The sequence below is a fragment of the Amaranthus tricolor genome, chromosome 15 (genome assembly GCF_026212465.1).
Source record: "Amaranthus tricolor cultivar Red isolate AtriRed21 chromosome 15, ASM2621246v1, whole genome shotgun sequence".
NCBI classification, from domain to species: domain Eukaryota; kingdom Viridiplantae; phylum Streptophyta; class Magnoliopsida; order Caryophyllales; family Amaranthaceae; genus Amaranthus; species Amaranthus tricolor.
In genome coordinates this window covers 2,260,957-2,288,491 of record NC_080061.1, presented here as the reverse complement: position 1 = coordinate 2,288,491, position 27,535 = coordinate 2,260,957, and the positions used below count along the sequence as shown (strand labels likewise).

At 36.2% G+C, this 27,535-nt stretch overlaps 3 protein-coding genes across 7 annotated transcripts; 2 read left to right on the top strand and 1 right to left on the bottom strand.

The window, feature by feature from the left end:
• Positions 1 to 494: 494 nt before the first annotated feature.
• Positions 495 to 3,375, bottom strand: LOC130801645 (50S ribosomal protein L11, chloroplastic). Its single transcript, XM_057665526.1, has 4 exons — positions 3,013 to 3,375; positions 2,432 to 2,604; positions 2,261 to 2,324; positions 495 to 948 (listed from the first exon to the last, which is right to left on the bottom strand). Exons 1-4 carry the CDS (start codon positions 3,251 to 3,253, stop codon positions 740 to 742), a joined length of 687 nt encoding a protein of 228 aa, XP_057521509.1. The 5' UTR covers positions 3,254 to 3,375; the 3' UTR covers positions 495 to 739.
• A 2,504-nt stretch (positions 3,376 to 5,879) lies between these two features.
• On the top strand, positions 5,880 to 17,070 carry LOC130801273 (beta-1,6-galactosyltransferase GALT31A-like). 5 transcript variants are annotated; one of them, XM_057665079.1, is made up of 11 exons: positions 5,880 to 6,266; positions 10,273 to 10,375; positions 10,454 to 10,515; positions 10,641 to 10,852; positions 10,959 to 11,022; positions 11,119 to 11,191; positions 13,175 to 13,295; positions 13,373 to 13,460; positions 13,544 to 13,669; positions 13,747 to 13,856; positions 15,930 to 17,065. In XM_057665079.1, the coding sequence occupies exons 1-11, from the start codon at positions 6,163 to 6,165 to the stop codon at positions 16,076 to 16,078; spliced, it is 1,212 nt and encodes a 403-aa protein (XP_057521062.1). In that variant the 5' UTR covers positions 5,880 to 6,162; the 3' UTR covers positions 16,079 to 17,065. The 5 variants fall into 5 exon arrangements, with proteins under 5 accessions (XP_057521062.1, XP_057521066.1, XP_057521064.1 ...); XM_057665081.1 differs by having other exon boundaries at positions 6,229 to 6,266; positions 10,454 to 10,507; positions 15,930 to 17,070; XM_057665083.1 differs by having other exon boundaries at positions 6,221 to 6,266; positions 10,273 to 10,507; positions 15,930 to 17,070.
• Positions 17,071 to 17,562: 492 nt separating this feature from the next.
• On the top strand, positions 17,563 to 26,994 carry LOC130801537 (uncharacterized). Its single transcript, XM_057665408.1, has 6 exons — positions 17,563 to 18,313; positions 19,672 to 19,834; positions 19,965 to 20,141; positions 20,249 to 20,332; positions 26,038 to 26,119; positions 26,230 to 26,994. The coding sequence occupies exons 1-6, from the start codon at positions 17,970 to 17,972 to the stop codon at positions 26,670 to 26,672; spliced, it is 1,293 nt and encodes a 430-aa protein (XP_057521391.1). The 5' UTR covers positions 17,563 to 17,969; the 3' UTR covers positions 26,673 to 26,994.
• The last annotated feature ends 541 nt before the right edge of the window (positions 26,995 to 27,535 follow it).

Genomic DNA, 27,535 nt, shown 5'->3' with positions numbered 1-27,535 from the left:
ACCATGGCTCCATCCCTCGGTAGTAGTACTAATGTTATAAAAGAAAAATTACCTAAAATAATTCAACATTTTTATGATTTTCTTACAGTAATCTCATCTACTAATTAATCATGAATAATCCCAACTTTAAAGAATTTTTTCTTAAGGAAACCAGATAACCAGATGATTTGTTATATCAAGTTTTATTTTTTAAAAAAAAAATAAATTACAAACAAAATGTCGAAAAAAATGTTAAAAAATATTCAAATTTTTATGTAAATTTTTAAATTTTTATCTAATTTTAAATTAAATTTATGTTTTTTTGGTGAATAACTTACTATAATAGGTCATCGAGTTACTCAAGCTTACTCTAGGCAAATACCCCTAAAATTGAGATTGTTCATAGTTAATCAATAGTTGAGATTATTATTGAAAAATCATAAAAGGATTGGATTATTCTAGGTAATTTTTCCTAATATAAATTACAAAAATTATAGACTTTGAAAGAGCATTACTTGAACAAAGAACAAGAAATTTAGAGTGAACAAAATAATACTTCACAATAAAAAAAATTGAAAGCAGGAATTATACAGTAAGCAAGTAAACGCCCCCAACAAGGGATCAAGAGAACAATGAGCTATTACAAATGGCTCACTCTAATAACAAATTCGAATTATCCAGCATCGCAACATAAGTAATCACATAGCACTTTTCACGCACCCTACATAATATAACTACAAGATGGAGCAAAGGAACAAAATTAGAAAACTACTTTCTGCTTCTTTTCGAGAACAGGAGGATCGACGTCAATTCCCATGTTAGCAGCAGTTCCTGCTATAATTCTCATTGCTGATTCTATGGTTGTGCAATTCAAGTCCGGCAACTTTTCTGTGGCGATTTGTCGCAATTGGTCGATTGTTACCTTCCCTACTTTCTCCCTTTGTGGGTCTTTTGATCCCTTTTCCACACCTGCATCCACAACAGTCGTGATTAAACATCGTTCTTGAACAAATTTTGATGCAATTGCACATGTAGAAACTCGATTCACATCTATCGATAAGAGATCTCAATAAAGAAACAAGTGACTTCCCAAACTTGTAGGCCAGATTTTAGAACAAAACCACAATTCCCATCCACACCCTTTCCTTCAAACTAATTAGAATATTCATGTCAAACTCCAACAGAAACTCGATAATAACAATATCATCATCATCACACTCAGTGTATTCCGCCCATAGAAAACTATGATCAGGGTCTAGGGAGGAAAGGAAGGCGGCAACTCATACCCATAAAGGAGAGTGCGGCCAAAGAGTCCCTCGTCTCGAATAGGACTGAGTGAAGCTTAAGCTAACTCTGCAAGCTTGCAACTTATCACACAAGCTTGACATAAAATAAAAACAAATAAAATGCACAAGGCATTGACAATATGAAACACTTAGGTCAATCAAATTGAACAGGATGCGTGAGAATGGTTACTCTGTTCAAAACCAAGCCTTAGCACATAATTGCAAGTGGCTACACGTGTATAAAGCGAGAAAACATAGTATGATTCAACATATCTCTTACAATACTAACGCCTGACGGTCTAATGCTGTTTCACCCTCACACCATTTCAGTAGGATGCTTCTATACGTTCATGACTTGGCTTAGGCTCTGTTCTTTATGGCCTATAGAAACTTATGGATGAAAAAGTTCATATAAGTTTTACATAAGGATTGACAATCGCCAATAAGTTCAGATCATTCTAACAAGGACTGCATAAATTCAATTTACCACAAAAATGTTTCATTGAGTTCATATTAGTTAAAACACTCCCTTAGGCCCTTCGGATCAAATATGGTCATATAAAAAAAAAAACACTAATGCCCTAGTCTCCACTTCGATACCCAAGTAATAGAATCTCGTACTAATAGTTCCAAAAACACCCTTATGCCCTAGTCTCCACTTCGATACCCAAGTAATAGAATTTCATATGAATAGTTCCAAGAATACCACAATAACCACCCTTATAACTAGTGATGAAGGGCCTTACATCTGTTCATTTTCCTAACAAGACAATCGGGTATTCTGAGTATATACTCTCTCTGCTCCTTTTACTATTTGTCATGCAAAATAAACCTCTGTCTTCCTTTATGGGCATGAGTTGCCGTCTTTCTTCCCTCTCCAGACCCTGCTCATGTCCTTGTGAGCGGGATACACCGGCTATGATGATCACTATTTGTTCCAAGACCACACAACATTGAACAAATATCAATACATAGTATTGTTTCAAAACATATACCTGCAGCCTTGAGAAGGAGAACAGAAGCAGGTGGAGTCTTCAAAACAAAAGTAAAACTCTTATCCTGCACTTCAACCAAACATATAATCAACCATCCCAATTCCAATCAAAATCACAATTCCAACAAATTCACATACTACGAAAAAACCTAATAAGGGATGAAGGACTTACATCATAAACAGTGATCTCAACAGGAATAACAAACCCAGGTTTATCAGCAGTTCTAGCATTGTAATCCTTACAAAACGCCATAATATTAACACCCTTGGAACCCAAAGCAGGTCCAACTGGTGGTGCTGGTGTAGCTTTTCCAGCCTCTAATGCCAGCTTAATCACTCCAATCACTTTTCAACATCCAAAACCAAAGAAAACCCGTCAATTCACTGTTCACACATCCCAATTTACTTTCGAATCACATAAAATGGTCAAACATAGCCGGAATTGAAAATCAAAACAGTAATTCATACTTCTACCAAATTGATTTTTATCACTCCAATCACCGTTCAAAATCCAAAATGAAAAACATTCCCAATCAAAAAAAAAAGGCCGAAATTAGCCGGAATTGAAAACACAATAATTTATACTTCTAACAAAAGGGTTTTAAGTTTTTATTACTCCAATCACTGTTCAACATCCAAACCCAAACAAAACCTATAAATACCCATTTCCTAAATTACTACAAAAACACAAAAAAATGGTAAAGCATTGCCGGAATTGGAAACCCATTAAAGAGGATGAAGTTTAAAGCTTACCCTTCTTTGCTTTGCCGCCGGGTTTTGGAGCCATAGCAACAATTGAAAGGCGATTAGGAGAATTAGACGGTGAAGAGAAAAAGAACTTTTTGTTGTGAAATTGGAAAGAGGATTTGGGATTAGAGGATAAGCTTAGAGATGAAGGAATGAAAAGAGAGGAAGAGAACTTCCGGGTTTTGGGTGATGTAATGGAGGAAGTTGAAATTGCTGATGTATGATAGGTAGATAAAGGATGCGCCATTGTTGATTAAGGTTGTTGTTTTAGCAGAGAAATGAAAATAGTGAAGGATAGAGTGTGGGATGATGAGATGACTGATAAACGATAATGGAGGCCTATCCTCTATTTTGTTCAGCCATTTGGATTTGCTAAATGCAAACTGCTTAGACGGCGTCGTATTGGTACTTTTTACTGAATTTCTTTGAAATCAAATATTATTCTTTATTATTTAATAAATTTATCTAAAATAATCTCAACAATAACTCAATCAATGCACAATAGTATAGGTTTATTTTGAAAACATGAATAAAAACTTTGGAAAATGATGAAAAGGTTATTCCAATAGCATGAACTAGTTTGACTTAATCAACGATAGAAATTATTTTGAGAAAAATAAATTATATAACAAATTTCTTATCTTTTTTTTCAAGTTTTTAGTTAATGAGATACCATCATTGTCATCCAATTAGTCTCCCAAAGGTAGGATTTTGCGGAGGATGTGACAGAAAACAGACCAACATCACGAGGAGGTTCATCAAAGAGAACCTCTCAACTCGAGTATCGTCTGACATATGAGATCCCTGTAAAGAAAAAGTTTGCTAAAGAAAATAAAAAACACAAAACATAAAAATACGAACAGAACACCATCTGGGAAAACAAAAACTAACCTGGTTACAAGTAGACAAAAATGACTAAGAAAACACTAAAAAAAGCCGCAAAAAACTAACGTGACTCACGTACACGAATCCAACGTCTTCAACTACTCCAATCTAAAGTCAAATCCTCGAAGGGGTGCAACTCATCCAAGTCCTTCCTAATTTGTTCATCTTATATTTTCTCATGTGTTCCTCAACCTCGTTTACCATCGATTATGATGCTTTACACTCTTCTCACTAATGCATCACTGTTGGCTTTCCTCTACATATATTGTTTGCAAAAATCATACTTCTTCAACTGCTTAGATTTTGCTAGAATACATCTAAAAACTATGCATTTTAATCTGCTTTATATAGTAAATTCAAAGGGACTAATAAATAGCTACATGATTTATTTTTTCTTAGTCGAACTATATTAGTTACAATAATTTCTCATATACAGAAAATTTTACCTATCAATCCTAAAACATAATTTAGGATATTTCATTCAATCCTAATTATAACCAATTCAATTGCCTTTATTTTAACATTAACACAACTAGATCTATAAATATCAAAGTATATTAAATATCAATTTACATAGCTAATCAATCATTAATTCAACGTTCATAATTAATAGTTCACCACCAATAACTATTCATATAGCTAATAGTCAACCTTGCTATTTTTTATAATAAACCTTATTACTATTATTATTAAACCATATTTCAATAGAAATAAACTAAATTTAGTATTTGCAAAATTTTAACGGATATTTCATGATATACCACTGAGTTTCTTCGAAATTCACCATATACCACACAAAATTTTCTAATTCACCATATACCATTGAGTTTACGTCCGTTAGCACAGAATACCATAAATGACACTTGCCATTAGTGTGCCGTTTGTGGTAAATTAATAATTCACCATATACCATTTACTTTTTTTTATTTTCATCAAATACCATTTTTCTAAAAAATATACCACATGGAATTATGATAAACAAAAGAAGTGTCATACAAACCAAGCCATGATTCAGCTATTCATCACTTGAAATCAATCAAACCCAGACAAATGGAAGGTGGAAATTGCATGAAAAGTAAGGATAAAAGTTCTGATTGTGATAAACAACTGGTTATTCATGAAGCCATGATGAAGATGAAAGGGATTGAATTGTTGATTTTTAGGCTTTAGTTGTGTGGATTAAGTGAAGTTTTGGGGATTTGGGTTTGGGAAATTGTATTAAATTGGAATGTTTTGATTTTGTATTTGATGAAAAGTTAATAGTAAAGGAAATTGAAGTAGGAAAAGAGATTAAAGATGGTCTAGTTAAGGAAGTGAGAGCAAAAGAAGTGAAACAGCAGCACAAGAATCGAAGAAAATGTGCATGAAAAACCCAAAAGTCGTTGGCCAAACCGAAAAGTTAATGCATCAACCTGTAGGTTTTGGGCATTAATGGAAGTGACGCCATTGATGGAGATCGGAGGGTATGAACAGAGTTCTGGGTTTGTGTTTGTGAGCTGCTATGGAAGGGTTTAGGAAAAAGGAAGGGCTGCTGGTGGCTACTGTGCATGGGCTGCTGTGGATAGGAGGAGGGACGGGCCGGTTAAGGGTGGTGGCTGCTTGGGAAGGGAGGGTGAGGGGGGAGGTAGTTGTCTGGGAAGGCCTGAAGGGAAAGATTGTTGTTTGAACTTTAATTACTTATTAAAAATCTAATTTGTACTAAAAATAACTAATTAAAGACTAAAAGATTTAAATGGTATTTGATGAAAATAAAAAAAAGTAAATGGTATATGGTGAATTATTAATTTACCACAAACGGCACACTAACGGCAAGTGTCATTTATGGTATTTTGTGCTAACGGACGTAAACTCAATGGTATATGGTGAATTAGAAAATTTTGTGTGGTATATGGTGAATTTCGAAGAAACTCAGTGGTATATCATGAAATATCCGAAATTTTAAATATGAAAGATTCAAAAGAAATTTACTTGAAAATTTGTTTGGACAAACATCTGTGGAACCAACCAGCTTTTGAAGCTTTTAGCGCACGACAAAAAAGCTAAGGAAACTGTGCTTCCATTTTCCAGTCGCGAGTATTATACTCTGAGAATTTGCCAAATCCTGGAGAGCATACTCTCAACAGCATTTCATTATCCTCACTAGATCCACAAATTCAAACAAAAACCTCTCAAATTTCCATCAGTTTTTTCTTTGTTCATGGTAAAACTAGATCAATAGCTGAAAGTCGTATAATTCTACTGCATTACTGCATTGAGCGATTCCGATAAAATATGGCAGTCAGTAAGCACAATAGGTTTAGTAATGGAGTTTCTTCTCGATGCGTCATTATCTTCTGCATCGCAAGCTTTTTCTGCGGTGTTATTGTCGTCAATAGGTTTCTCTAATTCTCTCACATCTCTTTCTTTTCAAATTATGAGAAAATGTTTATGATTTTAGTAGAATTTTATTTTTTGTGTGGTAATTTGATTTCTGTTTTGTTCTTGATCTCTTATAATGGAATTGTTTTGTGTTATTGTACTGTAGGCTGTAGCATTGTAATCGTATAAATATAATGAAGCTTGATTAGTGATGGATTTCTATCTGAATTCCCTTAAGAGTCAGGAAATTATTGATGATTTATTTTGCAAAGATGTTAAATTAGGGTTTGGTACTCCATTATGTTTTAACTTCTAAGAAGTATATTACCAAAGTAGATTTGCTTTACGTTTATTGACTTTCAAGGATTCGAGATTTTGGCATATATTCTCTAAAAACCTATTTTTTGCATTTAAAGCAACCAGCTTGTCTCTAAAAAAACTACTATTTGCTTTATTTACACTGCATTATTGCTTTACTACAACCTATATTAGGTTAGCCTTAAAAAGAAACTCTTCATTTTAAGCTCAAAAAAGAGTTAATAAATTTCGCTATGGCTACCAAAATCTGTTATACTATTTATCACTGCAAATCAGGGAGAAAATCTAAACTGATGACATGTAGGAGACGAGGAGTATTGATTTGGCAAGCCACTGTATATTTTGTAGTCTCCACTGTATCTTTGAATGGTAATGTTCACATATATGATCTTAATTGTAATACTTGTAGACTGTTGCTGTGAAGTTTAAACAATAATACTTCTTTTCTCATTTTTACCTCCCTTTTTTTTAACTCTTAGCTATTAAAATGATCACCATTTATCCTTACTCATAATATTAGTGATGAGAGGATTTGTCCAGAACGAGGTCCACTACTTGAGATGACTTCTATTTAGTTTCAAAGGGTTCCAAGAGAAAAGAACATATTTCTAGTACATTATTTGTCTACATTTTAGTATAACTAACCCTCTTTAAAGGACTACTGTTTAAATTTTCTCTTATATTGTGAATGGATGATAAATACACTAAGGCAGAATAGTGTTGATGAGTAATCATGTTTCCCTTTGATGATGAATGGCATCATTTAATTGTTCTTGTTGGTGAATATGAATATATGAGTCAATGAGTGGGAGATGATCCAAGTAGATTTTGTAGAATGTATGAGACATGGATGGTGAGGCAGCTGTAGTCGTTGCTCCAGCTAGAAGTTGCGTCCTTTTAGGCTTCCAAGGCACGGGAGAGTGTTCCAAGTAAGATGCAGAAGTCTCTATTTTATTGACTGGAAAGTGGACTGACTGCAAGTCACTATCACAAATTCCTTAATTCATGTTGTTACTTGATGTACTATCGTAAGCATTTGCTTCGTAAAATTTTCTGTTCCCATTTAGGTTCAGGCAGCAGCTTGACAATGAGCCTTTTGTTAAGTTGAAGTGAACTACTTGCAGCTTAATGTTAGGGTCCGAGCAGATTTTTCATGGCTTCGCTGTCGTTGTGCCTACTTCATGAGGGGATCAAGAACACATCTCGTCCAAGATTTTGAAATTCACCTTAAGTGTACCCCTTATTCCCTTTAGTCTTTAGTTTGAAAATTTAGAAGTGTCTTAGTGGGCCCTAGTCATATTCAGATTACTTTAGAATAAGTAGGATACCTATTGAGTGATTACATCACAATTATTGACATTTATTAGGAACATCATTTACTTAAACTCACATTCACACTACCTTAGTGATGTCTCCCATTTATATATATAAAGGAAACAAGTCTTCCTTGTATTGCAAAACATCTATATTAAACATCTATATTGTCTGAGCACATAATCCTCTAAACCATTTGGAGTCACCATTTCTAAGAACATTCAGGTTCCCTAAGATTGCAGATTGTGGTTGGTGGTCGAGGAAATGCTTGTCCTCCCATGTTGAAACATCCTTTTAATTTTGACTTCACCCTTATGTATGCCTTGCGTCATTCACAACTAAGGTGCTACTTAGAACAACCAATATGCCCTTCTTTCATTCTATTGATTTGTTAAGAAGCAAGGATTATATTCTCTTTTGAATAGCCACCTGTAATCAACCAACTATTTTGTCAGAAAATATATTACTCCCTTTATCCCAAATTAATTGACCCATAGGGTTTTGGCATGAACTTTTTGCCGGGTAGGGTTGAATAAATATTGAATGGTAATAACTGCGAAATTAGCTAGTGGATACATGGGTTGCTAGGATTTTTAAATTTAGATACTCTAAGAACTCAGGTTAACAAGAGTATAAAAAAACACGACACTAATAGAATTAGGCCAATATTTGAACATCTCAATATTGAATCTGTGTCGATTAATTTGGGATAGAGGGAGTAATGATTTTCCAATATCATTGTTTTGCAATGTTTGTAGGAGGCTTTTCATCATTCTTACATCCACTCACTTTTGTTGTTTCTCACCTTTAAAAGATGAATGTGAATGAGGCATATGCTCGAAACTCAAGGTACCGATGTGAGCTTAATTTTTTGATACATCATATGCGTAATAAATGTAGTAAGGAGTGCTGTAATAATCGATTGAGATAGGTTGTTGTAAGGTCTTGTTGTCTTGTAGATCTACTTACGGTGGCAGTTTGTGGGGCTTAAGACTAGTTGTCACTTGAGAAATGTGGGATTGTTGACCTTATATTTATAGACAAGAAGATTGTGATTGTTGTGATATTAAAGTAGCCAAAGATTCTAAAGTGAAGGTTCTTAGAGGTAGAGGATGTCAAGCTTTAGAGAACTAGAAGTTAACAAAAGGTGGCATCTCAAAAAATTGTGTGTTGATTACGTAATTTTGAAGTTTGTTAATTTATAAAGTTTCTCCACTCAAAATTGAAGTTTGTGCCCCTTTTGCTTTTGAGTGTTGTGGATATATAAGGGGAAAAATGGAACGTCATGTGCATGAATTGGCTTTCGTGTATGCTTTGTGCATCTCAAAAAATAAAATCCAAGTGTTAAAGACTATTTTGTTTTGGAATGAAGGAGATATTTCGCACTACTTATGATATGTAGTATGGTATGACAAAATAAGATTTGTATTAATTAAAAGGATTATAGTGAGTATCATAGGGCAGAAACAAGATTTCATCGTATCGTATTTGTATCGATTGGGTTATATAGGTTTTTAAGTCAATCAAAATAATACTACCCGCGTTGTATAAGTGTAAACTAAACCGCGTTTTGAAGAGATATCTTATGGTCTTGACCGATATATGGTGGTAGGACAATTGGATCATCCTTCTTAATGCATCACCACGACTGTTAACCCAATCGTGACCATTATCGCAGTTTTCCACCATGGTGAGTACCATCTCTTAGAATGCAGAGTGATAGCATTTATCGAGACAAGGGGGAAAAGATTTTAGATTATTCTTTTAGCTCTACCCCTATAAACCAGCTCTGGTCTTACACATATATAGTTATGTACTCACGCTACTGTTCCTCAATAAGAAAATGAAATGGAAATCAAAACTAGATTTGTTGCATCAGATATATCAATATGTGGTTTAGCTAGACTACCTCTCTTAAAATGGCTCTTTGACCCTTTTACAAAACTGTGAGGTTTAACAACATGAGCAAAACCAAAATCCCTAAACTTTAACCTCTTTAATCCTATTAGGGTCGTCATTTTTAGGGATCTTTGCCTTAGGAGTGCCATTAATGTCTAACAAACTTGATGAATCAACTGCCCTTGTTAAATAATTGGGTTAGATGTTTAGTTTATTGATCTTTATGTTGCCAAAATTTGAAAGAGTTTTATTTTTGCTGCTTAGTTGTCTAGGCTAGTGGTTTTATCCTTGAGTGGCCCAACATTGTGACATTGTGTTACTGCACCTTTTCTTTTGGAACTGTATTGTTTCTGTGGAGCACCTGAGTCGGCAGACAGGTCTGGTCATAGGCCATGTACAAGGGTTCCCTTTGATGATTTCCAGACTTTTCTGCTGTGTTGTCTCCAATCTTATCTTCTAATGTTGCTTCATTATCCCATGACTTGTCTATAGGCTCCAGGCAGTTCCTGAACAAGCTACAGTAGAGGGAAGGTCTTTGCTTTCACAAAAGCAGAATGAAATTCAGAATCAACCACTTATAGACTGTGAAAGCGGGGCAAGTTGAATTGGTCACTTGCTTACTGCATTTCCCTCCATCAAATTTCTATTTATAACTTTACCTTTGCTCATACAGGAGGCATCGGTCCATGCTAGTGACATATTTTCTCAAGTTTCTCACACGCACAACGTAATCATGTAACTTTCTTTAGCAATAATGTTGTCTGTACTTTCCTAAATGAAAACAAAAAAAATTGAATTTACAGAAGATATAGAATGGCCCCTGTAATGATGCATCCATGGTAATTTTGCCACATATTCAGGAATTTGGACAAAAGCATGTCCGCTTTAGAGATGCAGCTAGCTGCAGTTAGAGCTTCCAGCATTCAGGGTCAAGTGTCATCTCCAACTACAACAAAAAAATCAGTGGAGCTACAAAGGGACCGACCCAAAGTTTTTTTTGTTATGGGAATCATAACTGCATTCAGTAGCAGGAAACGCAGGGATTCAATAAGAGAAACTTGGATGCCACAAGGTTTATTCCAGCTTGTAACTTTAGCGGCTCACAAATCTTTTATAGTAAACTTGTAAGAAGCTTTACAATAAATCCAATATTGTAAATTTGTTCTTATTTACCACAGGCGAGGGGTTGAAAAAGTTGGAGAAAGAGAAAGGAATTATTTTGCGATTTGTTATTGGACACAGGTAATGTTTTCTTTCAGTGATTCAGTTGTCTTGGTTATATGCTGTACAATTTACTTTTTCAAAACCTTTTAGTTTTTATCTTTACCCTTGTTTCAGTGCTAGTCCTGGTGGAATTCTTGATCGAGCTGTTGATGCTGAAGAAGCTCAACATAAAGATTTTCTTCGGCTGGTAAATGACTTGTTTGGTTATATTCTGCAAACATGGTTATGGTGCTCCGTATGTGAAACTTTGCTTTGTCAAATAGTATGATGTGTGCTCTATAAACTTACATATTGTGAAATTAGTTTTCCTTCAAGAAATTTTGAAGGAATTCGCAGCAAGATGTCTCTCAAAGTGAATTAGCTTCTCTTCCTAACATGGATTTTTATAGTCCCTGCTGATTTGTAATTACTTATTTCATTTGACCCACTTTGATAGTCAAGTAATCTATATTTGTTGATTTTTGACCCTTTAATATCAAACTTTACCATGGCCTTTGATTTTTTACCGGAATACTTTGGGTAAGATTAATAGCTTATTATCTTTTGTAAGCAACATAAGTGCCTTTAAGGACTGTTTGGTTATTCAATTGAGTGTTAACACAATTCAAATTTCTAGCTATGAGCCTATGAATATGGTGATTAAAAATTGAAGGAAGAAGAGAGTTCAAAGAAATTATGTCAAGGGTTATCTTCGTAAGAATAGTAAGCGAAGATTATATGGTGGAATCAGATTGGGTGCCCGAAGTGCAGCATATTATTTACAGCGTAACTTTTAATGGAGAACATCTGTTATCATGACAAATTATTCAAAACTTCCATCCTTTTTTCCTTTATAGACATCCAACTGCTATCATGAAAGACTTTCCAGCTTGGGTCTTAAACTGATTTGACATCAAGATTTTATTATAGGCACTCATTAAAGTGCACTAAAAAGATCCACTTGAGGCTGGTTCAAGATTAGTGTGAGCATAAGCGTATACTATTCTATTTTAGCTGACTTGATTTGGGTGTCATATTCTCTTCATGTGGCTAATTTCCTTACAAGCACAGACTTTTTGTGTTGGGTATAAGCTCTTCTTCTCATGTTATGGCAGGCCTAACATGTCTGATTTGAATGAATTCTTGGGAGTGTGTATTCTGTCTTGACCATGTTAATTTTTGTTTACTAGCATCTCATGTACGCGTCGAATCAGGGTCATTAACCTATCAATGTTAACATCATGCTCCATATGTTGTGCGGATTAGTTATGTGCATTGACCTGAGGTTACAACTTACAATCTCATACTTGAGGCTGCCTTATGTCATGGTTGCCCGTTTGTCAATTTTATTTGTACTTCTCGTTCAACATGTACACTTTGAGTTCTATTCACAGATCTTGTACTCTCAATGTCATACTCACTGACAAGTCTGCTCATATGCTTATGCCTCCTACTTCCAAGGTTCCTTCAACATCCATGATAGGGACTTTTTCTGGCACTTGTGCAATAGTATTCATAAAGGTTCCGGCTAATTGAGATACTTTAAGTAAACTATTTATTCATTTATATCCCTGGATAGGTAAACATAATCATCTCTATTAAAGTATCTCTGATACTGGTTTCAGAGTCAAGCCTACTTATAAATAGAAAACTGTCTTAGAGGAAATCACTCTTCGACAAATTATTACTCGAATGATGCTGTTCAAAGTTGAAAAATGTGCACTTTGTTGCCTGTAGTGTTTTTGCTTTGATTAAATTTTGCTGGATTTATTCCTTATGGCATTACCCTTTTTAACATTTATGCCTTGACATGGCAAGCGTGTCATGTTGACGGACTCTTTACTATGCAGTGTAGCATTTTTATTACATACTAACTTTCCAAGACGAGAAATCATCAGTCTATGAGAATGTATTATTTGTGCCATCTTAGATAGCCGATTAAGTAGCAACCTTAATACAATAAATCATGCACACATGCAGTTTCAGAATTGATATACTTAGTACATTGTTCTCTAGTGTTTGTTCTCCACACACACTGTCAATTGATAGGAAGTACATCAGTTTATCTATTTACGTACCTTTTAACTGTGAGTGTTATATAGTATTCCTTGTTTGTTTATATCTTATACTATAATGCAATCATAATCAAAAGAGTTAACATGAATTGCCCTCTCAACTGGTTATATTGTAGGACCATGTGGAAGGATATCATGAATTGTCCTTTAAAACTCAAATATACTTTTCAACAGCTGTTGCAAATTGGGATGCTGACTTCTACATTAAAGTTGATGATGATGTGCATGTAAATCTTGGTTAGTATCCATGTATTCTCACTAATTTTTATCTAGTGGAGTTTCTGCATAAAGATATATGACATGCTATGTATCAGGTATGGTGGTTTCCACGCTGGCACGTCATAGGTCAAAGCCCCATGTCTACATAGGTTGTATGAAATCTGGACCTGTCTTGTCAGAAAAGTGAGAAAATTCAAGGTTTATATCTTTGTAGTTGCTGGAATTCTAGAAAGACTTTGACCAAGGATTACTGCTATGATATGCAGGGGATCAAAATACCATGAACCAGAGTTCTGGAAATTTGGTGAGGAAGGCAACAAATATTTCAGACATGCCACAGGTCAAATATATGCAATTTCAAAAGATTTGGCGACCTATATTTCAGTAAATAAGTGAGTCCATGATCTCTCTCCCCTTCGATATTTGTAAAATATAGATGTAAAAACACGTTAAGTTGTCTGTGCTGTAGGCTTGTACTTCACAGATATGCAAATGAAGATGTATCACTTGGTTCTTGGCTGATTGGTCTTGATGTTAATCATATTGATGATAGAAGCCTCTGCTGTGGAACCCCTCTTGGTAAGATGCTTGCCAATGCACCAATTTAGGACCTGAGAATTTTTGTAAGATTGTTGCCATTTCTTTTAGTTCTTCTTGCCTTGGGAGCTTGAGGATTGTATTGGCTTGTTGTAAACCATGCTTTAACTTGTGTTACTGAGCACTTCATATTGGTTTAGGTAGACCAATGTAACATTATTCGCTTTTTTGGATTTGCGATTCGCGAGGAAATTAGCGAATCATGTGACACAGAGGTAGACAGCCAATTTGTTACCGACTTATAGTATAACTTGTTGACTATTGCTAGTAGTCTCACCAGTAAAGGCCTTGTTATCTTAGATGTGGTGGTTATGGCACTCGGTAACTAGAAACTAGGCCATTATGGTAGTATAACTAGTCTACCTGTTAGAGTATATAACATATCTTGGGGCCATCAGCTTAAGCTTTTTGTTGAGTTGGTTCCTTAACATGGTATGTAACGTATCCTGAGGCCTCAACCATCAGCTCAAGCTGATGGTTGAGGCCCCAATATATGTTATATACTCTAACACTACCTAAAACAATTGTGTCACTACTAGTGGCTGGTTAAGAAGCTTTCTGGTGAGCATCTTGAATCAGTGTCTGGCGCCAAGGCACTGAAGCCCAAGGCATAGCTGCCCCAGCGCTTTGGATGGCTTGGGCCATGTGTTTCATGTAGGCAGGTTATGCACATGAAATGCATTGGGGCAAACAAATATGTATACTGAGGCACACTGGCAACATTCTCGTGTGTCTGCAACCTATTTTTGTATATAATAATAAATTCTGAGGATTGCCCCTCCCTTCGATTGCCCCTGTCACCTTTATGTTCCTTGATGCTTATAAACACTGAGACATACATCAAACCTAAATACTCAAAGTGCTTCATTGGTTTATCTGTCTTACTCAGAAGGGCAAGCGGCAGCCAGTCTTTTTTGTTTTTTAATGTTGACAAACACTTGAATGTGTAGACGGTCTCTTTCAAAGGGACTGATACATCTCTTTCTGCTTGGTTGGTATATATGTGCCTTCTTCATAAATCATCATATTTCTTCTGTCCATGCTTTTATTGAGGCCATCCGTTGCAATTAACTTTAGAAGATGGAACACTTTTCGTTCACTCATCACAGATAATTATTTTGTTTTTGTAATCGCTTGGGATCTGTGACTCAGGGCGTATCTTGAGCCGTGAAAATACTACTTAGATATGATACTGTGCAGAGGCTTTTATTGCCCAAATGTATGAATAGTGATTTTTATTCTTACATAGGAATGAACTGCTTGACTTCTGAACCTGATTTCTGCATAGACCCGCAATTTTGAGTTCACTGCCTAGATCTGTTATATTATCACAAAATGGCCCAAAATTATTGGGCCTTTTTTTTTATGAAAGATTGAAACAAATAAGCAATTTTAACTAAAAAAATGAGATTCGGGTAAACTTAATTCCAAAAATAAGCGTCTCCATATCCGAGCTTAAGGTTAGGTATGTTCACAGTTACTAACAATGAACAAAAAAATTAGTCAAAAACAGTCAAAATTGTTTGTTCACAGTTAGTAACTGCGAATAAAAGGGAGACAATGTTATAACGTTAGAAGGGACGGAAAAAGTGGAAAAACCATGTTTGTTCACAATTACTAACTGCGAATAACAATGTTTTTGTTTTTTTCGTCCCTTCTAACGTTATGACATGATCTCCCTTTTATTTCCAGTTATTAACTGCGAACAAATAATTTTGACTTTTTTGACCAATTTTTTTGCGCAGTTAATTACTGCGAACATACCTAATCTTAGGCTTAGATATAAAAACGCTTATTTTTAGAATTAAATTTACCCGAAGCTTAATTTTTAATTTTGTTTGTTAAAATTGCTTAATTGTTTCAAATTTTCCTTTTTTATCAGACAACACTTAATAGAACCCACTAAAATGTAGGTCTTTAAGGTTTGAGATAGCATCGATGTGAAGTCTTGCAAGATTGAATTCAAGCACATATGTTTTTGTTTCAGTTTCCTTATAAGAACATTGCTATTCGATTGTATGAAGTAACATTTGTCATGCTTGAAATTTTGCGCAGATTGTGAATGGAAGGCGCAAGCAGGAAACCCTTGTGCTGCATCATTTGACTGGAGCTGCAGTGGCATTTGTAAATCAGTTGAGAGAATGGAGGAGGTACACCAACGCTGTGGAGAAGGTGATGGAGCTATCTGGCGTGCTAATTCATGATACTTCACATCTTTTTTCTTTTTTTTTTTTTTACAAAAAGATATTTTGGGAGAAGATGATATATGTTATAGTTCTCCCTAATTATTGTTTGCCCAGCAAGCTCATCTGATTCTGCCGATTTTTTGTATGGTTAATTGGTTATATGTGTTGGGAAAGGTGGAACAATGTAAATTATTATCATTAATTATTTGTTATTGGCTATTGCATGCATGATCCAAGGAAATTATTTAATCAATGAATGATATGTAGAAGTTGCAGTACATATAGTCGAGCTTATTGAAAGACATTTTGATTTGGATTTGCTTTTCAATCTATTTGAAGGAACATATTCTATTCGATTTTTCGAAATTCAGATTTGAATTCAAAGTTGTTGGGAATTGGACCTTTTTGTAAGATTGAATGTTTCTTATCTAGCATTGAAGGAGTATTCTATTGCCACCTTTATCCTTATAGCTCCAAGGAGGGAGGCAAGAACCATGCTTTCAGAAAAGTGGTGATACTTATCTGAATTGCGAGAATAACTTACTAAGCCGTGTGTGCCATAAGGGTCAATGGGGTAGGGCCAAGCCTGCGGTTGTTTAAGTAAGTTGGGTGACAGATCGACCATAGGAGTACTCCGGGAAACCAGGGCAAGAAATGTCGAGCATACGACGATGCCGCCCGTTTTCATTTCGTGGAATTTTCCGGCAGAGGAAAGGGCTGTAGGTGATAGCGCATTCTGCTTCTTATCCTAGAGAGGAGCGTTAAAATCGTTCCTATTGGATCGTGCGTGGCAGTTGGTATAGATGAAGAAAGGCGGGCCCCACTTGAAGGGGACACCTATTCTCTTAATTTAATAGGCGGTAAGGCGAAATAGGAAAGGGGCCGAGCTGAGCCTCTTCAAGAAAGTTTTGTTTGGTAGGCCTGCCTACTTATTCGAACAATGCTCTGAACACGAAAGGGTGCAGTTCCGCCCTCCTTATCCCATGCTGAGTCACAGGTAGTGTCTCGGAAAAACTTGTGATATTATTTTGCCTGTATTGCAATTCATAATATCATTTATTCAATTTGTCATTTTAAGTCGTTTAATTTGTTGTTTCGTTAAAGAATATTTCTATTTAAATTATAAATTTTGGACATAATTAATCTTGTTTATTTAAAATTAACATTTTATTATGCTAATGATTTATGGTCCTCACATATCTTTCAATTATTTCTTTTTGACATTTTTATATTATTTATTACTTATGGTCTTCTTCTATATTTTTTTATTAATTTTATTTTAATATTTTTATATGTCTATAATCTTTATTTTTTCTCTATTAACTTTATTATTCAATAAAATAAAATATTTAATATTTAAAAAATTTTAATTTTCATAATTCTCAATTTCTCATAAACACCGAGTAAATAAATAGGGAAATAAATAGGGAACGGAGGGAGGGAGTACTTCATAGCCATAGGTCTTATTAATAAAAAAAAAGTGTATAAAATGAATAATTACAATAAACAAAAAAGGTCCTGAATAAGGAAATTGGAAATCTGGCGGTCTAAGTTGCACCACAACTTGAGCTTGCACTTATCTCACCCTTCCTTATCCACATTTCTTAGTCCTTGACTTTACTCTTTCTTTCAGTTTTCTTTTGTCTTCTTCGTTGCAATCACTTTCTATTAACTCACCTCCATATCTAAATCTCACCAATCCGACGTTATTTCTTTTCATTTATTCCTTCACCCTCAGATTATTTCAGTTTCACCCATTACCCACAAATTCAACATGAACTAGTTCTTTCCCCAATCAAAAAATGTTTTTGGGTTTATCTTGATTCCATCCTTTTTCCTTGTGGGAAACCCTCGATTCTTACTTGTTCCCAAGTCAATTTGAATCGGGGGTTTATGTGAATTTGTGGAAATGGGTTTGATTTCTTTGATTTTGGAGGTTTTAAAGAAACCTTCTTTATGGGATGTGTTTTTTGAGTTGATGTTATTGACTGTGCCTCTTTGGATTGCTGTTTTTGTTGGTGTTTTTTTGGGTTGGGCTTGGAGGCCTAAATGGGCTGTCTTCAATGAAGAAGGAGAATCTAAGTTGTCAAATGAATCTTCTTGTTCATCTGCAAATGCTAAGGGTTTGAATTCAATTCATAGTTTAATATCATTCAAATCATTGTTTCCTAGTTTCTTACCTGGGAATGTATCTGTTAATTTGAAAGATGGTAACTTTATTGAGCAGCCTTGTGTTTTAAAATCTAATTTCAGGTTGGTTAAATTTGTTACCTTTTTTTATTGTGTTGTGTTGGTAGAATGCAATTTTTATGTTGTAGTTTATTGATTTTACTTGTGTGAACTCATGTTGTGTTAGGATGTTGTTTTGAAACTTTTGTTGACTTTTAGATTGGTTGTTTGTTGTCCAATAGGGTATATTATGTAGTAGTTTGCAAATTATTTGTAATTATTTATTGATGGTACTTATGTGGAATCATGTTGTGTTAGTTTGTTGTTTGATGAAACTTCTGTTGACTATCAGATTGGTTGTTTGTTGTCAAATTTGCCTAATGGGTTTGTTAATGTACCTACCCACTTGTGGCCTTGTGGGTGTTTTTTTCTTTAAAAAAAAATACAAATAAAAGGAGAAGAAGCTATTAAATTGGTATGGGATTTTACCAAATTACAATGCATCATAATTTATCACTGATATGTTCCCATGAACTTGTAGGGGTGTGTGACCTAAGGTGGGGATTGATTCAGACTAGTATTTTGGTCATTGAATCTGTTTATGGGTCCATCAAAGTGTTGGGGAATTATGAGGAGTTTTGAACTGATACCAAAATTTAAGGCTCCTTTTTTGTGTGGATTTGAGGTAAATGGAGGATTGTTGGGGTGGGAAGGCATGTTGGAAAGTTGAACCTAATTAAGTTATTGAGATTAAAGCAAACTAAGGTGTGGTACATAGAAGTTTTGAGAACAAGCCTTAACATTGAGGTAAATGCAAACAAATAGACAAGAAGATATACTTTAGGTTGGATTGGTTTAGAATTGCTCTCCTCTTTGCTCCCCTCCCTCATTTGGATTTTTAAACATTTGTGTTTTGAACCCATGAGTTCATCTATGTAGGAGTTAATTTTTTTCATTGCTAAACTTGCAAAAAGAAGTGAAATAAGGCGATTTTTGGGTATTTAGTGGTTTGATTCATATGGTCAACACCTAATGGTTGCTAATTGGTGTTAAAGTTGAGAACTTATTAATTGTTGGAAATGCTTTGGAGGAATGCATTCTTTTTGCTTTGCCATTTAGTGCCCCAGGTCAAGTCTTGGTTACCCTCTGAAAAAAATGAAAAAAGGATGTATATGTGCTTTAATTACACGCCCTAAGTATTACATAGCGTTCAGCTGCGCCTTTTGCCAAGAGGCCAATGAAAAGACGAGCGCACTCGTTCGATATCTATGCAACTAGAACTTTCGTGATGCATGAAATTAAGACAATTTGGTTATGTTACGAAGTGCCTTGTTAATGTTCGTTTGATGAGTTGATTTCTTCAATCGTTTCTTGAAGGGGCTGACTCATAAATTTTCATCTTCCTGAACCACCAATTTATTTTCCGCATTATAATTGTTCAGTTTGTCAGAGCATGAGAGAAATGTGCCCTCTGCTGTCAATGAAGCCGATTTAAAACATTTGTATCAATTGGTTGAAGAAAAAGACGGGGGGCCTGCATGGATTCATATGATGAATCGTTCTACTCCAACTATGACATACCAAGCTTGGCGTAGAGATCCTCCGGTTGGTCTATTATGTCTTTTTTCTGTTTTATGGAAGTTAATTCCAACCATTTGAAATCTAATTGGGTATTTTAACCCTTTTCTTTTTGTATCTGAAAGTAAGAGCAACATCTGTGGGCTTCATGTTGCAGACTGGTCCTCCCCAGTATCGTAGCAGAACCATCTTTGAAGATTCTACTCCAGAAATGGTGAGAGACTTTTTCTGGGACGATGACTTCCGTTCCAAATGGGATGATATGCTCATACATCATGCTATGTTGGAGGAGTACCAACCAACAGGAACTATGATAGTGCATTGGACACGCAAAGTATGATTCGGAATTCTTGTTCCCTTCTGTATATCTTACATTTTCTCTCTAGAGTAAGCGTTTATGTTGCTTTATTGTTTCATATTCGTAATTTGTGCTCTGTGCAGTTCCCATTCTTCTGCAGTGACAGAGAATATGTGATTGCTCGTCGAATCTGGGAATCTGAAGGTTCTTATTATTGCATCACTAAGGTAACCTTTCTTTTGCAAGCTCTTGACCATGCTAATTTCCACAATCCTGTTTCTGTTGATTTTTTTTATTGTTTTTGCAAGTTATGGAAATCAATATGTATGCTTTACCGTCCGAACTCCAAAGATTATCATTAATTAAGAAGTTTTGTTTAACAGATCTAGGAGAATAATACTTCTATATACTACCTAGAGCCAATCATTCATGAGGAGAAAGGCGCTTTTGTGTAGAATATTACATTGTTACTTGGCTAGCGACATTGCTTTCGTGTAGTTGTAGTTAGTATCTGTTTTATACTTTTAATGGGTGAACTTATGTTGCTGAAACTTCCATTTTCTTTTCTAGTGACATTGCTTTCAATCCCAACATTTTTATTGAGATGTTGCATCAGTTATATCGTAGTATTGACCAATCTACAATATTCCATTACCCAATATCATTAAGTGGTTTCAACCTAAGGCGGGGTTTGGGGGTCAAGGGTACGCTACTTTACCCTTGTTAGTGATAACGCTTACAAAGAGGTTGTTTCGGATTGACCTTTGGTTCGCAAACATCATGTAATCTGATTTTAAATTTTCCTTTGCAAATTTTTTCCCAAGAAATAGCATGGTTTCGTCGGTTTTTTTTTTTACTGAAATAACATTGTCGTGGACATTTAATATTCATTTAATGGATTAATTAAGGGAATAAACCAATTTACGGGTTTGAATTTCTGTGTTTATTCATTTATTCCAATATACATTGTATCATATTTATACAAGAAAAGCTTCCTAAAATAATGAGAATATACAGAATATTTTGTGCCCTAAATATGTATGGAATATTGGAGAAATATTCTGGTTGCCTTGACAGATTTATTCTTTTCCTCAAATAGATTATTCTAACACTCCCCCTCAAGTTGGGTCGTAGGATCACCAACACCCAACTTGTGTAAAACATTCTCGAAAGACTGGGTTGCTACTGCTTTAGTGAGGATATCTGCCAACTGATCCTCTGAGCGAACATGAGGTAGTTTAATGGTTTCATTTTCCAACTTTTCCTTTATGAAGTGTCTGTCGATTTCAACATGTTTCGTACGATCATGTTGTACCGGGTTCTCTGAGATGTTGATGGCGGCCTGATTATCACAATACAACACGCTGCTCTTTATGGGCATAAAGCCAAGCTCAGTAAGGAGTCTTCTTAACCATAAGATTTCAGTAACTCCTTTGGCAATTCCCCGGAATTCAGCTTCAGCACTCGATAAGGCGACAACCTTTTGTTTCTTACTCCTCCATGTCACGAGATTTCCACCTACTAGAGTGAAATAACCCGATGTTGATCTCCTATCATCTCTGTCCCCTGCCCAATCTGCATCAGTGTAAGCAACTACATCAAGGTGACCGTTCTTCTGGTATAGAACCCCTCTTCCTGAAGTTCCTTTCAAATATCTCAAGATCCTAATTACTGCTTCCATATGTCGTATCTGAGGTCGGTGCATGGCTCGACTCACAACTCCAACTGCGTAAGCTATGTCAGGCCTTGTATGGGCTAGGTATATCAGTTTCCCTACTAGTTTCTGGTATTGCGCACAGTTTGTCGGTTCCCCATCTTCAAGAATTTGTAAACCATGATTGATCATTATTGGAGTTTCAATAGGCTTACAATCTAACATACCTGCTTCAGCTAGTAGATCCAGCACATACTTCCTTTGGGATATAAAGATGCCCCTGTTAGACCTTAGGACTTCAATCCCCAGAAAATACTTGAGCCTTCCTAGATCTTTCATTTCGAATTCTTTGAACAGCTTGTCTTTTAAGACCTTGATTTCGTCTGTGTCGTCCCCTGTAATGATCATGTCATCCACATAGATGATAAGGCAAGTTATCTTACTTCCATTCTTTTTCAGAAACAGTGTATGATCGGAGTTACTCTGTTTATACCCAAATTGTTTCATTGCTGAAGTGAATCTGCCAAACCATGCTCGGGGTGATTGTTTTAGCCCATATAGAGCTTTCCGTAATCTACACCCTTCATTTCTCCCAAAGTCTCCTGAAAATCCTGGGGGAGCCTGCATATATACTTCTTCTTTTAATTCTCCATGTAGAAAGGCGTTTTTTACATCGAATTGGTGAAGAGGCCAATCAAGATTCGCTGCTATGGAGAATAAAACCCTTATAGTATCCAGCTTAGCAACCGGAGAGAAGGTCTCTGAATAATCAACTCCATATGTCTGTGTATACCCTTTCGCCACGAGTCTAGCTTTGTACCTTTCGATGGATCCATCTGCCTTATATTTCACTGTGTACACCCATTTGCATCCCACTATCTTTTTTCCTTTCGGTAGGGTGCATTTTTCCCATGTTTTATTTTTTTGTAGAGCATCAATCTCTTCTTCCATAGCTTTCCTCCATTTAACATCCTGCATAGCTTTATCACTACTTTGTGGAAGTTCAGTTGCATAGATAGCGGCTTTGAATGCTAAAGCACTCTGTGACATGTTATCCTCCACAACTGGCTCGATCGGATATTTCGATCTTTTGGCCTCATAATCCGGATCGTACCTTCTAGGGGGTACACCTCGAGTTGAGCGAGGTGGGAGTATGTACCCCTGGGATTCACCTGTCTGCTCTTCCCCTGTTTCCTCATTCTTATCAGCAATATCAACAGTCTCAGCATCAACAATCTCAGTATCACATATCTTATCTTGCTCAAGTAAAGAACTAACCTGATGTTCAGACACAACTGGATGTGGTATGGGTTGTATGAATTGAAAAGACAGTTCGGTAGCATTGCCTAATTGCTCTTGTGGGTCTGGGTTCAACATCCATGGACTAGCTAACCATCTGAGATCGTCATTTTTCATCTCCCCCTGACATCGAGGATGGGCGTAGTAGTATTCGGATTCAGAGAAATCACAATCCATCGTAGTGTACATTCGTTGAGTTTTTGGATCATAACACCTATACCCCTTCTGGTTTCTTCCATATCCCAAGAAAACACACTTAATTGCCCGTGATTCTAGTTTACTTCGTATCCGTTTTGGACAATGAACATAGACGGTGCACCCAAAGATCCGAGGAGGTAAGGAATGTGAGGAAGGTATGGGAAGGTAGGTTTGAAGGGATTCTAAAGGTGTTTTATAGTTTAAGGCTTTTGTGGGAAGACGGTTAGTGAGGTAGGTAGCAGTGGAGATAGCATCGGGCCAATGAGTGGTAGGGATATGGGATTCAAGCATTATGGCACGGGTAATTTCTAGTAGGGTTCTGTTTTTCCGTTCAGCTACACCATTTTGTTGAGGTGTATCTGGACACGAAGTTTGATGGATAATGCCTTTACTAGCAAGGAATTTGTGCATTTCAGTATTAACATATTCACGGCCATTATCTGTTCGTAAGGTACGGATTTGGGTTTGGAATTGGGTGCATATCATGTGATAAAAATCAACAAACACTGCAAACACCTCAGATTTGTGTTTAAGAAAGTAGATCCAGCTCATTCTAGTACAGTCATCAATAAACACAATATAATAAAAAAAACCATGCATTCCACAAACAGGTGCGGGTCCCCAAACATCAGAATGAACAATCATAAATGGTAAGCTAGATCTATTCAAACTACTAGGATATGAGTGTTTATGACTCTTTGCCAAAATACATGTCTCGCACTTAAAGTCCAAATTTGATCTAGCTAAAGTGGGAAGAAGTTTCTTGAGATACCCTACAGATGGATGTCCAAGTCTACGATGCCAAGTCCACAGTTGCTTCCCCCGTGACCCATGAGCAAGAACTGCGTTGCCTTTTTGAACCGTCTCTTCCAAGTAGTACAGACCATCTTTTTCAATACCACGCCCAATAATCTTGCCTGTCTGAACATCCTGCACAACACAAGAACCAGATTTTATAAGCACAGTGCAATTGAGTTCCTTTGTAAGGTGACTAACGGACAATAGTTTATGTGAAAGGTTAGGAACAAAAAGACAATTATTCAATGTTAAATTTTTTGACACGGTAATAGCTCCAGCACCCATGACTTTAATTTCTTCCCCATTAGCAGTTTTAATGAGATTTTTTTTAGGTCGGACATGATTAAAAAAGTCATTTTTATCATACGACATTGTGTCCGTAGCTCCGCAATCAAGGATCCATTCGTTAACAGGGTTGTTTTTATTTACACAAGAGAAAACAAAAGGACGAGAGGGAGCCACGTCTCTCCTCTCTTTTTCATTGAAAAACGTGTGACCCTCATTTGAAGGGCCACATTTTCCTTCATTTGAAGGGTCACCTTCCCATTTCTGACTCTGCGTCTCCCTTTCTCCTTCATCTTCCTTTGCTTTTCTGACCATGGCCGCCATACCTTCGTCTGATTTAACGCTTGAAACGGCTGCTGCTCTTCCAGATCTTGACTGATCGGAGAATGGGCCGGCCATTTTTGCTCCCTTTTTTTTCGTGTCTGGCCACCAATCCGGGTATCCCACAAGCTTAAAGCACTCACTTTTCGTGTGTCTCATCCCACCACAGTGGGTACATTGAAGATGGCTTCTCTCATCATTCTTCCGGTAAGATCTCTCCGATCTCCCTCTGACAGCGAAAACACCCCCTGAGCCCGATGATTCCAACTCCAATGAGGGCTCCTTTTTCATGATTCCCCTTCTCATTATCTCCCTTCTTATGAAGGCATATGCCTCCTCTGCTGTGGGTAACGGATCTTGGAGGAGGAGATCTCTTCTCTCTTTGTCGAACGTTTCATTTACCCCGGCAAGAAATTGATACAATCGATTTTTTTGGGTTAATTGGTTGTAAATAATTTTGTCTTCTGGGTCTTTCATCGGATTTGGTTGCCTCCTATCGATTTCCTTCCATAGAGTTATTAAATTGCTATAGTATTTTTCCAAAGTATCTGTTTTTTGTTCGATTTTATTAGCCTTGACAGTGAGGTCAAAGATTTGGAGACCATCACTGCCACTGCTATATACGGTTTCGATCCCTTTCCAGAGAGTCTTTGCGGTTGGGAAATCGATAAATTGGTTAACTAAATCCGGGTGAATGCTTTCGATTATCCATGAAATAACCACCGAATCTCGTCTGGTCCATTGGCTGTACTCTTGGTCAGTTTGTGGTGGTGGGTCGGCGATGATATGGTTGAGCCGATCCCGACCACTTAGGGCCAATTGCATCAACCTGGACCACATGGTGTAATTTTGGTGAGTTAACTTTTCTGATATTGAGAATGTGGGGATTGAAATTGTGGTGGTGCTTGTGGATGTTTCGGATGGCAGTGGGTTTGACTTATTGGTGTTTAACTGTGAGAACAGTTGCAAAAGTTGTCCCATTGTTACTGGTTGGTCTGGCATGATTATGGTGTCTTTTGACTCCATTCTTTCTTTTTCAGGTAAGGTTTAGTATTCCGGTAGACGATGAAGCCGCTTAGACGATTTCTACCTCAGAAACGTCTTGGCTCTGATACCATAATTAAGGGAATAAACCAATTTACGGGTTTGAATTTCTGTGTTTATTCATTTATTCCAATATACATTGTATCATATTTATACAAGAAAAGCTTCCTAAAATAATGAGAATATACAGAATATTTTGTGCCCTAAATATGTATGGAATATTGGAGAAATATTCTGGTTGCCTTGACAGATTTATTCTTTTCCTCAAATAGATTATTCTAACAGATTTCTAGCTTAGCAACCTGATGTAATCGCTGCTTGTGGTTGTTACAGGGTGTGCCATTTACCTCTCTTCCTAGACGAGACAAACCGAGGCGTGTTGACCTGTACTATTCTAGTTGGTGCATCCGTGCAGGTAAGTTGCCAAGCCCTAGCTATTTTTAGAATATCTTTTTATAGTAAGCAAGTTGTGATTATGGGTTTGGGACGTAATACTGAAACATTGGTCGGTTGAATATGAATCAGTTGAATCTCCAAAAAGGCCTGGTCACATGACTTCATGTGAGGTTTTACTTTTTCATCATGAGGACATGGGTATTCCTTGGGAGATTGCAAAGTTTGGTGTTAGGCAGGGTATGTGGGGAGCAGTCAAGAAGATAGATCCCGGATTGCGCACATACCAAATAGAGAGATCAGCCGGTGCATCACTTTCTCGGTATGCTTTGATGGCTCATATCAATACCCGAGTGAGTACAGATTACTTAGAGGCTGCTAACGGCAATTTGCCTATCGAGAATCATGACGACACAGATGCAAACTCTTCGGAAAAGCCAGGAATAACCATACCAAGAGCTCTTGTAGTAAGTGGGGCTATTGCACTGGCCTGTACTATCGATAGAGGACTCTTGACCAAGGCAGTAATCTTTGGAGTGGCTAGAAGATTTGCGAGGGTGGGAAGAAAGATGTGACTTTCAGTCTTCAGATGCTGCTCATGGCAAATTTTCTCTTGTGCGAGGAAGTTGCTGCAGCCCTTTTGGCTCGTATTTGAGCTTGCAGCATTCCTTCCTTGTGACTCATCTTCGAGAAATGAAGGATGGCCGTTGGCTTGACTATGCGAGTTGAGAAACTTGCTCGGTCAGTCTTTAAATGGAACGAGAGTGAGCTCTCTTTTCTTCTTTTCTTTCAGTTGTAAGGGTGGGGTTGTTATTATAATTGTTATTGTTAATCTATTAATTAATATATGTGTATCAAACATCTTCATATATAGCAATATTATTCATCTATTAATAAGTTTGCAATGTGTTTGTGTGAGTGGATTTGAAGGGAAGTGAAAGCAAAGGGAAGTGATAGATTAAGCCTTGTTTGGTTTATGAATTAATAGAAAAGGACAACTCTATCCTATAATATTAGTGTATTTCTATGTTAGTGAATCAAAATTTTCTAATCATTATTAGTAATTGAATATGATTTTTAGTTATTTTTTTGAAATTGGACAAGATTATTAGTTTGTATTAAAAAAAATTGATATTGAACAAGATGATTTTTCTAAAATACTTGTATCTGATTGTGACTTGTTGTGTAGGAAAATGTCATTATGAGCATTATGTATAACGGAACGGAGATAGTAGTCAATTATTCTCTCTAGATGATAAGGTGGGTATTACGTAGGCATAACTCGGAATGTAACTTTGTTTACTATTTAGACTGTTTGTTAGTTGGTATTTTAATAGTGAAAATTGTAATGAAAATTTAGTGTAATTTTAATAAGAAAATCTCTAGACAAATTTAATGGCAATGCTTATTCTACTTTGATTTTCTCTTTTTTTCGCAA